Source organism: Puma concolor, chromosome A3, assembly GCF_028749965.1.
Source record: "Puma concolor isolate L17-30 chromosome A3, mPumCon1.1.hap2, whole genome shotgun sequence".
In the NCBI taxonomy this organism is placed as follows: Eukaryota; Metazoa; Chordata; class Mammalia; order Carnivora; family Felidae; genus Puma; species Puma concolor.
Window position 1 is genome coordinate 66,778,219 of NC_141669.1, and position 12,424 is coordinate 66,790,642.

At 35.0% G+C, this 12,424-nt stretch overlaps 1 protein-coding gene across 2 annotated transcripts in view; it reads left to right on the plus strand.

Moving 5' to 3' along the window:
- The window catches only part of PNPT1 (polyribonucleotide nucleotidyltransferase 1), a 49,342-nt gene extending 37,964 nt beyond the window's left edge, over positions 1-11,378 (plus strand). For both annotated transcript variants that reach the window (XM_025932043.2, XM_086701070.1), the window contains exons 19-28: positions 357-463; positions 957-1,028; positions 1,120-1,183; positions 2,668-2,751; positions 3,072-3,155; positions 4,235-4,341; positions 4,418-4,473; positions 5,426-5,504; positions 9,933-9,980; positions 11,092-11,378. In XM_025932043.2, coding sequence (XP_025787828.1) covers positions 357-463; positions 957-1,028; positions 1,120-1,183; positions 2,668-2,751; positions 3,072-3,155; positions 4,235-4,341; positions 4,418-4,473; positions 5,426-5,504; positions 9,933-9,980; positions 11,092-11,250 — 860 coding nt within the window. In that variant the 3' untranslated portion in view covers positions 11,251-11,378. The remainder of the gene's footprint in view (positions 1-356; positions 464-956; positions 1,029-1,119; positions 1,184-2,667; positions 2,752-3,071; positions 3,156-4,234; positions 4,342-4,417; positions 4,474-5,425; positions 5,505-9,932; positions 9,981-11,091) is intronic.
- Positions 11,379-12,424: the final 1,046 nt, after the last annotated feature.

Genomic DNA, 12,424 nt, shown 5'->3' on the forward strand with positions numbered 1-12,424 from the left:
AAACTGAGGGGTTCAAGCTAGAAGAATTTACCAAATACATGGTTACTTTTCAAAAAAAAAAAAAAAACAGATAAACACACCAAAAGCAAAAAGATGGATGGATTCTGTTAGGAGTTAAGGTTGCTATGTTTATAGAGGTTTTTGCTGAAGAACAGTAATTACCTGTTAGAATTGTCTTAAGGGGCTTTTATCGTATGCTTAAAAAGAAATGAGGTAGTCAGATGACCTCTCCAACTTCTGGTGATTGTCAATTTAAAACACTATTCACCTACATTAAAATAAATGTCAAGGGTATGATACATATGTGTGTTAGGCTGATATACACATTACACACAAGCTCTTTTTCTCAACTATAGGAGTTCCAATTTCATCTGCTGTCGCAGGTGTAGCAATAGGATTGGTCACTAAAAACAATCCTGACAAGGATGAAATAGAAGATTATCGATTGCTGACAGATATTCTGGCAAGTATATCCACATTTTCAAATATTTAAGAGTGAAGATTGTGCATTTTTATAAACATTGTATGTTTAGAAGAATAATATTACTTGAGAAATAAAGGTCCTTGTGCTTACTTTCTTCTTCTGAATACTAGCCTTGAATTTTATAGGATGTGAGCTTATATATATATATATATATATATATATATATATATATATATATATACACATACATATATTACACTATAAATATTCATAATGGCTCACTTTAGGGTGGTTGTAAATGAATCCTTATGCATTTATGTGAGGAACATGATTTGAAAGTGATTTTGTGATGAAATAGTTACAACTTAAAGTCACAAATGAGAAGCAGTAGTTAATGTAGAAGACACTTCTTTGTTTTTAGTCTCAGAAGATATGGTTTACTTCTAAAGCTATTTTTTTTAATTCTTCTACAGTAACTGGGTGAATTTTATTTTTGTTTAAAACCATATCATACTTTCTTAAATTCTTTCAGGGAATCGAAGATTACAATGGTGACATGGATTTCAAAATAGCTGGCACTAATAAGGGAATAACTGCATTACAGGTATTTTAAAACCTATTTTGTTTCACGTGTATAATACTTAAATAATGTCATGAAGTAATATTTGTATCATTTTTTGGCTTTTCCATCTTAGGCTGATATTAAATTACCCGGAATACCAATAAAAATTGTAATGGAGGCCATTCAACAAGCCTCAGGTAAGCTAACCCAGTGTGCCTGATTCTCTTTCCATCATTGTTCATTTGTTCATGGCAACTATAATTCCCATTAAACTTATTATTAAAAATGGGCTTGTTTATAAAATACCACTTTAGAAAATGAAATTTCACGTAACAACCTTTATGAGAGACCAGAGAAAATTCAATTTTTATAGGATTTATGGAGAAGGGGGATTATAAGTAGACTTGTAAAGGTAATTAGGATATGAAGAGCTTTGTTTATTAAGTTAAAGAATTTGGGTTTTACTCTGGAAAAACTAAGAATGCTGCTATATCTGATCTCATTTATTTTATATACAGTTGACCTTTGAACAATGTGCTCAAACTGCATGGGTCCACTTAAATGTGGATTTTTTTTTTTTTTTAAGTTTACAGCAAAGGCATTTATTTTCTACTGCCCATCCCAGTCTCCATCCAACCAACTAAAGGCATCTCACACAAAGGTCATGCCTGCTATACTCTTGACTATCCTGAGAGGCCTTATCAGCAGCCCCCCAGGGGGCCCATAATTGTGCTGGGCTAAAGATCACCCAATGTGCTGAGAGGGTGGTCCTGTCAAGCACCCAGGGCTGGCTGGCAGAAGCCTCAGCTGAAGGAGGAACATGCCCAGAGGGCAGGACAGCACTGCATAGGAGTCCCTGCACAAAGTCTTCAGTGCTTGTGGGGTTGGGGAGGGACCCACTCCCCACCATGGCACCTTGGCCTCAAGGAACCCCTGGAGACCAGTGCACTCACAAGTGGCCACAGGTGTCAGGTGAATGGCCATGGGACTGTGGTACATGCCCAGGCAAATAAGGCAGCTATACTTTGTCTCCACACAACTGTTGCTACCTGCAGGCCACCCAGAGGTTGCCACTACTGAGCCTAGGCAATCAGGCTATGAAGCTCTGCCATTCTACAGGGAGCCCCCATCCTAGCTAAGCTACCTGACATGCCTGTGTACAAATATTTTTCAGTAAACATACAGTATTGTAAATGTATTTTCTGTTCCTTATGGTTTTCTTTTTTTTTTTAATTTTTTAAATGTTTTTTATTTATTTAGAGGGAGGGGGGCAGAGAGAGCAAGAGAGAGAATCCCAAGCAGTCTCCATGCTGTCAGCATAGAGCCCAACCTGGGGCTTGAACTCATGGACCATGATGAGATCATGACCTGAGCCAAAATCAAGAGTCGGATGCTCAACTGACACCCAGGCATCCATCCTATGGTTTTCTTAATGACATTTCCTTTTCTCTAGCTTACTTCTTTGTAAAAATACAGTGTATAATATATATAACATACAAAATGTATTACTTAACTTTTTTGTTATGGATAAGGCTTCCAGGCAACATAGGCTATTAGTAGTTAAGTTTTGGGGAATCAAAAGTTAGACACGAATTTTCTAAGCAGGGGTAGATGTCCCTAGTCTCTAGTTGTTCAAGGTCAACTGTAGTTACAATTTTTATCATGTTTTTATCTCTTGTAGTGGCAAAGAAGGAGATCTTACAGATTATGAACAAAACTATTTCAAAACCTCGAGCATCTAGAAAAGAAAATGGACCTGTTGTAGGTAACGCATTAAAATTATTTATTCCATGATAAGGTAAACATTAATATATAAAAGTATGTTATTACTTTTAAATTTCCTTTAACTCTATACATAAAACAGAAATATTATAAATACTTCCATAGTGAAAATGCTTTAAATTTGGGGAGATATTTTTAGACATTAGAACTTTCAAAAACTTTAGTCAAATAACTATTTTTCTATTTTACATGAAATATTTTTACGTGTGACTAAGTCAAAAAAAAATCTTGACTGATCAAGATATGTTTTATATTCATATACATATTTGAGTTATTTATAATTTTGTCTGTACTACATTTCAGAAACTATTCAGGTTCCATTATCAAAACGGGCAAAATTTGTTGGACCAGGTGGATATCACTTAAAAAAGCTTCAGGCTGAAACAGGTGAGAGTTGTATGAAGTTTGGGGGTTTTAATGCTAGGCCATGTAAGGGTCCATTTCATCTCTATTGTGATGCTCCAAAAATATGTTTAAGAAAAGAACAAGAGAAAAGAATGTAACATTGACATGTCTTTACGTTTTCTGTATGCCTCTTAATAAATCAGCATTCATCCTTAACTGTATTCAAGAAGGATCACCTAGAATTCATCAGTTTCTTTGCAACATTTTAAAATTGAACATTTAGAAAAATGTTTAGTTTTCAACTTTAGAGGATTTTGCTGTAATCTTCTATTCTGTTTTTCACTTAGTCTTATTTAAGCTATTTTATTTAAAGAGTATGTATACAAAGTTTGTATACAAAGAGTTTGTATATAAAGAGTTTGTATACAAAGAAATAGTATACTTTGTTTTTTCTGGAAACAATCTAAGTTACCTAGTACTTACCAGCTTTGAAGTTATTGAGGGAAAATGAGAAGCAGAGTTGCCTTAACCAGCTTTTTAGTTGATAAACTGACATAATTTCATCCCTTACCCGTCTGTTCATCACTCCAAAGGGTAAGAGAAAGAAGAAAAAGTGAGGAAAACATTATAGTATAGTTTCTACTCATAATTAAGAGAGCAAAGCCAAACCTTCCAAAATTAGAACTTATATATGCTTTCTCCTGCCAAACTGTAGGCTCCAAGGGCACAGGGACACTGACTCACTGTTGTTTCCTTAGGGCTTAGCACAATGTCTGATACATAGCAGGTGTGCAATATGTATTTATTGGTGAATGAATCCTATCATTCCTAAAGCAGTGACTAAATATAACACAACCCTGCCCAGCTATTTACAGGTCAATCCCTTGCTGTCACATCTACTTTTTTTTTTAAGCTTATTTATTTATTTTGAGAAAGAGGGAGAGAGAATCCCAAGCAGGTTCTGTGATGTCAGCACAAAGTCCAGTGTGGGGCCCCAACTCACAAACCATGAGATCATGACCTAAGCCAGAACCAAGAGTCAGACACTCAACTGACTGACCACCCAGGCACCCCTCACATGAGCAAATTAACTTTAATATGTTAAATTATCTTTTTAAAAGGAGTAACTATTAGTCAGGTGGATGAAGAAACATTTTCTGTATTTGCACCAACACCCAGTGCTATGCATGAAGCAAGAGACTTCATTACTGAAATCTGCAGAGATGATGTAAGTATAGATCTTATAATACTTTTTTCTTTTCTCTTGCTATTTATTAATTTTTTTACTAATTTTGCACTTACAGCAAGAGCACCAACTAGAATTTGGAGCAGTGTATACTGCCACAATAACTGAAATCAGGTAATGCTTTTCTGGTTTTTATAAGATTTATAAGTGCACATTAACTTCACATTTGCATTATGTACTTTGAAAGTATAAGGTATTTAGATTTTATGTCAATTACCATAGAATCATTAATTATTTTTAAGGTATATTTTATTTTCTATACTAGTTTGTTTTCAATAAGATGATTCTGCGATTGTACTAATAGATTCTTACATCTGAATTGTTTTCTTAAACCAAATTTCCCACCATTTAAATCTTCTAATAGTAAACAGGCCCAGAAAAGACCTAGACCTTTTTCTTTCTTCTTTTTCTGGTAGTTTCTTGTTAGTTTGTTGTAAAGATAGTATTACTTAATGCCTAAGGAGTGCATTTTTTAAAATGTCAGCTTCAACATCAGCTGAAAAGATTGATTTTCAGAATGAGAAAATCCACTATCTAAGAAGAAAAAAAAACTGTATCAGATGTAGCCTGAATGTTCAAAGTGATATGAAATGAATAATAAAGAATAAAAACCAAAGGAGGGGCACCTGAGTGGCTCAGTCAGTTAAGTGTCTGTCTCTTGATTTCAACTCAGGCCATGATCTTACGGTTATAGGTTCAAGCCCCTGTGTTGCCAGCATGGAGCCTGCCTGGGATTCTCTCTCCCTCTCTTTCTCAAAATAAATAAATAAATATTTAAAAGTAAAATAAAATATTTAATGTCATTTCAAAATGTTTTGGGAAATACTATGAAAAGAAATACAGAAAAATATACAGTCTAAAAGCTTGTCCTTTTTATCTTTTCTCTGTACTTTGATTCACAAGTATTTAAATATGGGTTGTATGTTCAATTGAAAATATAAGTTAGAGAATCCTACTTTTTATTGTGTGTGTGTGTTTACTTTGTTCCCATATGAATACATAATCAGTTTGATTATCAGTACATACACAGATATTACTATTTTAACTAGCCTTATTTCCTTTTCAGAGACACTGGAGTAATGGTTAAACTATATCCAAATATGACTGCAGTACTGCTTCATAACACACAACTTGATCAACGAAAGGTAAAAAAAAATAAATAACTTAATTATTTTTAAAACTGCCTTAAAGGGGCGCCTGGGTGGCTCAGTTGGTTAAGCGTCCGACTTCGGCTCAGGTCATGATCTCACAGTTCATGAGTTCAAGCCCCGCATCGGGCTCTGTGCTGACAGCTCAGAGCCTGGAGCCTGTTTCAGAATCTGTGTCTCCCTCTCTCTCTCTGACCTTCCCCCATTCATGCTCTGTCTCTCTCTGTCTCAAAAATAAATAAACGTTAAAAAAAATTAAAAAAAAATATAAAACTGCCTTAAAATAATCATAGTGAAATTACCTGGGTTGATGAGGATTGTGTACTTTCTCCAATACTAGCCTAAATAAAGAAAACTAAAAATGACAAAAGGTTCTTATACTCTTTAACACAGATGTTTATATTTGTTCTTTCATGATGGAATAGAAACATTCTTGAGTATTACATCTAGAGTTAACACGTGGCAGTTAACTACAAATATCTAGTTGTAGCCCTGTCTTGCCACTTTTCTTGGCCAACCAAGCATGGCAGGATAAAGCTAAAAATATGAAACTATTCAAGAAAACTATGGGGGGGCAGAGAATAGGAGTATTTGGTTTACCAAACCTTGAAATATAAAGCTATACAGAATAAAACAGTGTATTACTGGGGCGCCTGGGTGGCGCAGTCGGTTAAGCGTCCGACTTCAGCCAGGTCACGATCTCGCGGTCCGTGAGTTCGAGCCCCGCGTCGGGCTCTGGGCTGATGGCTCAGAGCCTGGAGCCTGTTTCCGATTCTGTGTCTCCCTCTCTCTCTGCCCCTCGCCCGTTCATGCTCTGTCTCTCTCTGTCCCAAAAATAAAAAAATAAAAAATAAAAAAAAAATAAAACAGTGTATTACTGACCCAGAAATAGACAATTTATGCAACAGAAAATAGAGACCAGAAGTCATCCAGGTATATGCATGGGAACATAATACATACTAAAAGTTGCATTTTCAGGGGCGCCTGGGTGGCGCAGTCGGTTAAGCGTCCGACTTCAGCCAGGTCACGATCTCGCGGTCCGTGGGTTCAAGCCCCGCGTCGGGCTCTGGGCTGATGGCTCGGAGCCTGGAGCCTGTTTCCGATTCTGTGTCTCCCTCTCTCACTGCCCCTCCCCCATTCATGCTCTGTCTCTCTCTGTCCCAAAAATAAATAAAAAATAAATAAATAAATAAATAAATAAATAAATAAATAAATAAAAGTTGCATTTTCAGTCTATGAAGAAACAAAGATTATTCAATAATTCATATTGGAGTAGCTGGTTTGATACCTACTCTTTTTTTTTTTTTTTTTTTAATGTATATTTTTGAAAGAGAGAGTGTGTGAGCAGGGGAGGAGCAGTAAGAGAGGAAGACACAGAATCTGAAGCAGACTCCAGGCTCTGAGCTGTCAGCACAGAGCCTGATGCAGGCCTCAGAATTGTGAACCGTGAGATCATGACCTGAGCCGAAGTCAGACACTTAACGGACTGACCACCCAGGTGCCCCTGATGTCTACTTTTTTTAATACCAAAATCCCATCTGCTTTGAGGAGCTGTTAAAAACAAAAAAACATTTTAAGGTGATGAGGGAAGAAAAAGAAAATCTGGGCATGGGAGAGTGGGGTTGAGGAATGACACTAGAAGAAAATTGGGATATTTTAATAATATTGGGACTGGGGAAATAGTTTTGAGCATGATATCAAAGCCAAAAATGTAAATAAATTGATTAAATTTGACCTTTTTTTTTTTTTTTTTTTTTTTTTAAGTATATGGCAGAAGGGTGCCTGGGTGGCTCAGTTAAGCCTCCAACTTCAGCTCAGGTCATGATCTCACTGTGTGTTCGAGTCCCGTGTCAGGCTCTGTGCCGATAGTGCAGGACCTGCTTCAGATCCTCTGCCTCCCTGTCTCTTTGCCCTTGCCCTGCTCACACTCACACTCTCTGTCGCAAAAACAAACATTAAGGGGAAAAAAGTATGTAGCAAAATTAAGCTGAAAGGCAAGTAGCAACTTAGGGGAAAAAATGTATATAACATGAGAGAGGTTTCATATACAAAGGGATTATATGGATCAGTAAGAAAGAGCAATAGCAATAGCAATTGTTTTAAATGCAAATAAAACTAAGTTACTATTTTTCAGCTTTCAGATAGTTGAAAATTCCCAGTGTGGGTAAATATATGGTAAAACAAATGGACATTCTCATATACTTCAGATACTGTTGACAGGATTGGGGCAAACATTTTGGAGAGTGTTTGGTAAATGTGTATGAGTACCTTTGGCCCTAGAAGTTCAACATTAGGACTTTGTTTTGAGAGGATAATTTGAGTAAATGAATACACAATTGTTGAAATAATAATTACCTACAGAAAGGTTGAAAAAATAGTACACTGAACACCCATATACCTTACACCTAGATTCAGTAATTATTAACATTTGCAACACCAGAATTGAAAACATTAAATGACCATCTTTAGGATATCAAACAAATTACATAATTGAATACTCTATTGTTTCATACATTGATATAAAAAGGTGTCCTCGGGGCGCCTGGGTGGCTCAGTCGGTTAAGCGTCCGACTTCAGCTCAGGTCACGATCTCGCGGTCCGTGAGTTCGAGCCCCGCGTCGGGCTCTGGGCTGATGGCTCAGAGCCTGGAGCCTGCTTCCGATTCTGTGTCTCCCTCTATCTCTGACCCTCCCCCGTTCATGCTCTGTCTCTCTCTGTCTCAAAAATAAATTTAAAAAATTAAAAAAAAAAAAAAAAAGATGTCCTCAGCCCTCAACAAGTACAAAAAGATCAAGATCGTACCATGCATATTTTCAGACCACAATGCTATGAAACTCAAAATCAACCACAAGAAAAAATTTGGAAAGGTAACAAATACTTGGAGACTAAAGAACATCCTACTAAAGAATGAATGAGCTAACCAAGAAGTTAAAGAGGAAATTAAAAAGTACATGGAAGCCAATGAAAATGATAACACTACAACCCAAAACCTCTGGGACACAGCAAAGGCAGTCATAAGAGGAAAGTATATAGCAATCCAGGCCTTCCTAAAGAAGGAAGAAAGGTCTCAGATACACAACCTAACCTTACACCTTAAAGAGTGGAAAAAGAACAGCAAATAAAACCCCAAACCAGCAGAAGGCAGGAAATAATAAAGATTAGAGCAGAAATTAATGCTATTGAAACCAAAAAAACAGAACAGATCAATGAAACCAGAAGCTGGTTCCTTAAAAGAATGAACAAAATTGATAAACTCCTAGCCTGTTTGATCAAAAAGAAAAAGGAAAGGACCCAAATAAATAAAATCAAGAATGAAAAAAGAGAGATCACAACCAACACAGAAATAAAAACAATAATAAGAGAATATTATGAGCAATTATATGCCAATAAAATGGGCAATCTGGAAGAAATGGACAAATTCCTAGAAACATATACACTACCAAAACTGAAACAGGAATAGAAAATTTGAACAGACCCATAACCAGTAAAGAAATTGAATTAGTAATCAAAAATCCCAAAAAACAAGAGTCCAGGGCCAGATAGCTCTCCAGGGGAATTCTACCAAACATTTAAGAGTCAACACCTCTTCTCTTAAAGCTGTTCCAAAAAGAAATGGAAGGAAAACTTCCAAATTCTTTCTATGAAGCCAGCATTACCTTGATTTCAAAACCAAACAAAGACCCCCACTACAAAAGAAAACTATAGACCAATTTCCCTGGTGAACATGGATGCAGAAATCCTCAACAAGATATTAGCCAACCAGATCCAACAATACATTAAAAAAAATTATACACCACGACCAAGTGGAGTTTATACCTGGGATGCAGGGCTGGTTCAGTAACCGCCAATCAATCAGTATGATTCATCACATCAATAAAAAAAAAAGGACAAGAACCATATGATCCTCTCAATAGATGCAGAGAAAGCATTTGACAAAATACAGCATCCTTTCTTGATAAAAACCTTCAAGAAAGTAGGGATAGAAGGATCATACCTCAAGATCATAAAAGCCATATACAAAAGACAAATGCTATTATCATCCTCAATGGGGGAAAAACTGAGATCTTTCCCCCTAAGGTCAGGAACAAAACAGGGATGTCCATTCTCACCACTGTAAAAAGATGTCCTCAACATATTATTGAATGAAAAATTAACATACTATAAGACAAGCTCAGTAAGGTCCATTTTTACAAATGTAATACACACTAAGTAGACATTTGAATACTTGTATTAGCAGTCGTGATCTAAAAGTATAGAGGTCTTCAGTAATTTTTGCTATTATCTGAATACTTATGTATTAAGTCTTTATCAACAGATTTTATAATCAAAAAAACAATAAAGCTGTTTCTACTTAAAAAATGTGTACTACTATGGATATGAGGAAATTATATACAACAACTAATAGATTAACATGTTCTCTTTCAGATTAAACATCCTACTGCTTTAGGATTAGAAGTTGGCCAAGAAATTCAGGTACTTGTATTCAACTTTTTACCCTTAATATTGTAAATTATATCCGAAGTTTGAATTTTTTTAAGTAAGCTGAAAGAATCAGAGCAACATCTGTGATTTACATTATTTATATGCTGTGCTTTTTAAACTTTAGGTTTGCTCTTAAATAGACTCACTAAAGATTTAAGATGCAATTCTTTCCCCTAGCTTATAGTTTAGTTAGAACAGTAGTCCCCTTTAGAGCTTTTAAAAATACATGAGGTCAGTGATGACTGTGCAGTGATTTGCAGACAGGACAGGAGAACCCTGAAAATGTAGTAACTCTGTTGAGGGCCTCGAATGTCATATTTGAGGAGTTGAGACTTTAATTGCTTCTACACTGCTTAAGGCTAAAAGTTTTTAAGTTTGATGAAAGCCATGTTGTTTGACCTTTTCTATAGTCTTTTATGAGTGGATAAAGGAAGTCATTGCCAGTCTGGTGTGGTGTGGTTTGGTTTTGTTTCTTTTGTTTTATTGTTCTTCCATACCACATTCCAGCTACACCTATCATCCATGACCCGGGTAACTAAGGTTTCTAGTTTATTCCCAATCTGTAGTCCCATTGTTCAGGTAGCCTCTGGAGAAGAATAAAAACTAAGATACATCTGTATAAGATTGTTTTTTTAACATCGGAAGGGACTTTAAAACTGCCACAATTCCCCCTGACTTGTGTTGTCTAAGGTCAAGCCAAATAATCTCCAGTGTGATAGTCCTTTTTGAGAAATAGTGTAAATGACCCAAGCATAATCCTATATAGTTTGTAGCACCATTAGGCTCAGAAATCCCTTATCTAGAATCATTGACCATGGCTTTCACTGTTCTTCCAGTGTAGAGACCTGGAAGGCACAGATGAGTCTAACAGAAGATTATAATTGGACAACTAAATGCTGGTCTCTTCTTTTTTTATAATCACTGTTTAACCAAATTATATTTATTAGCATATACCTCTACTTAGCACTGAGCTATGCTTTCAGCAGACAAGTAAAAACATTAATCAGTGTTTTATTTGCACTATGTAAATTTAAATATCTTCTAATTTGGATGTCAATCACTGTACTATAACTTTCAAAGTAAATTTGTTTCTTTAATATAGGTGAAATACTTTGGACGTGATCCAGCTGATGGAAGAATGAGGCTCTCTCGTAAAGTGCTACAGTCTCCAGCTACAACTGTTGTCAAAACTCTAAATGACAGAAGTAGTATTGTAATGGGAGAATCTGTTTCACAGTCATCATCTAATTCTTCCCAGTGATTTGGTTGTTTTAAAGAGAATTCTAGAATGATATTCTGTAGAGCAAAATTTCAGTAGTGTCTTCTAATGTATAGATTTATATATAGTATAAATATATTCTAATGATTTGTATTAAAATGCTCATTTTATGTGGTCTATTTTTTTATTTTAAGAGTTACTTCTATTCTTATTTTTATTTATGTTATAAATGAATAAATATTAAAACTAAACCATTTATATACATCTTTAAAAAGATTGCCCTTCAGTTCCTATAATTTCAAAATAGCTTAAAACCTTAGAAATAATAGGTAACATTTGCTACTGTAATGGATCTCTTCCTACATATCTTCTTTTCCTTCTTTGTATATAGTTGTGACAGTTTACCCTTGGTCATGTAATAGCTCACCTCTGCACAAGTGCTGTACTTGCCTACAACTTTCACAGACTGGGACTTGCCGTATTCAAAGCCATTTTCTTTAGTACAGTTACCAGATATAATAAGGAGTTGAAGAAGCTAATTTGATCTGTTTTTTTAATGATACACCATCTTTCAATTTGGTCATAAAACCATAAATGTAGTGGAATAAATATTATAAATGGGATCCTAACTAGAATGAGGGAGTACATTTTTCAAATTTAGCAAATATATTTAGAATATTTAGAAAATATAGGAAAATCATTTACTCATCAAAAGGATCTAGGTCATTTTTTGTGTATGTTGCTCACATATGTATGTTCCTGGTATAAAGGATGGAAAGACCTTGATTTTCAGTTAATGCTTGAAACAGTCCTATATAAAGGCTGTTGACATAATTATTAGTAATAGCTATAAAATGTTCATTTCCATGATTTCATTTATCACATAATCCACAAAAAAGTGAATAGCTGATGGAAGCCATAATTTAGAATATGCAATCCTTTTATAACTCTGATAAAATGTTTGTATATTCATGACTCATACATAGTTTATAAAATATTGAAAATTTAGTCAAATATTTTTTAAATGTATTTAAGTCCATAAATACTGATTATACAATATTATATACTAAATAATATATAATTATGGTAGGCACATTTTCTGAAATACTTAAGATTAATTGAAAATGACATTAAATATAAACTATATGCTTTGTACATTTGATTTTTCTCTAATAGTGACCAAAATCTTTCATTTCTCACTTTGCCTTCTAAGACA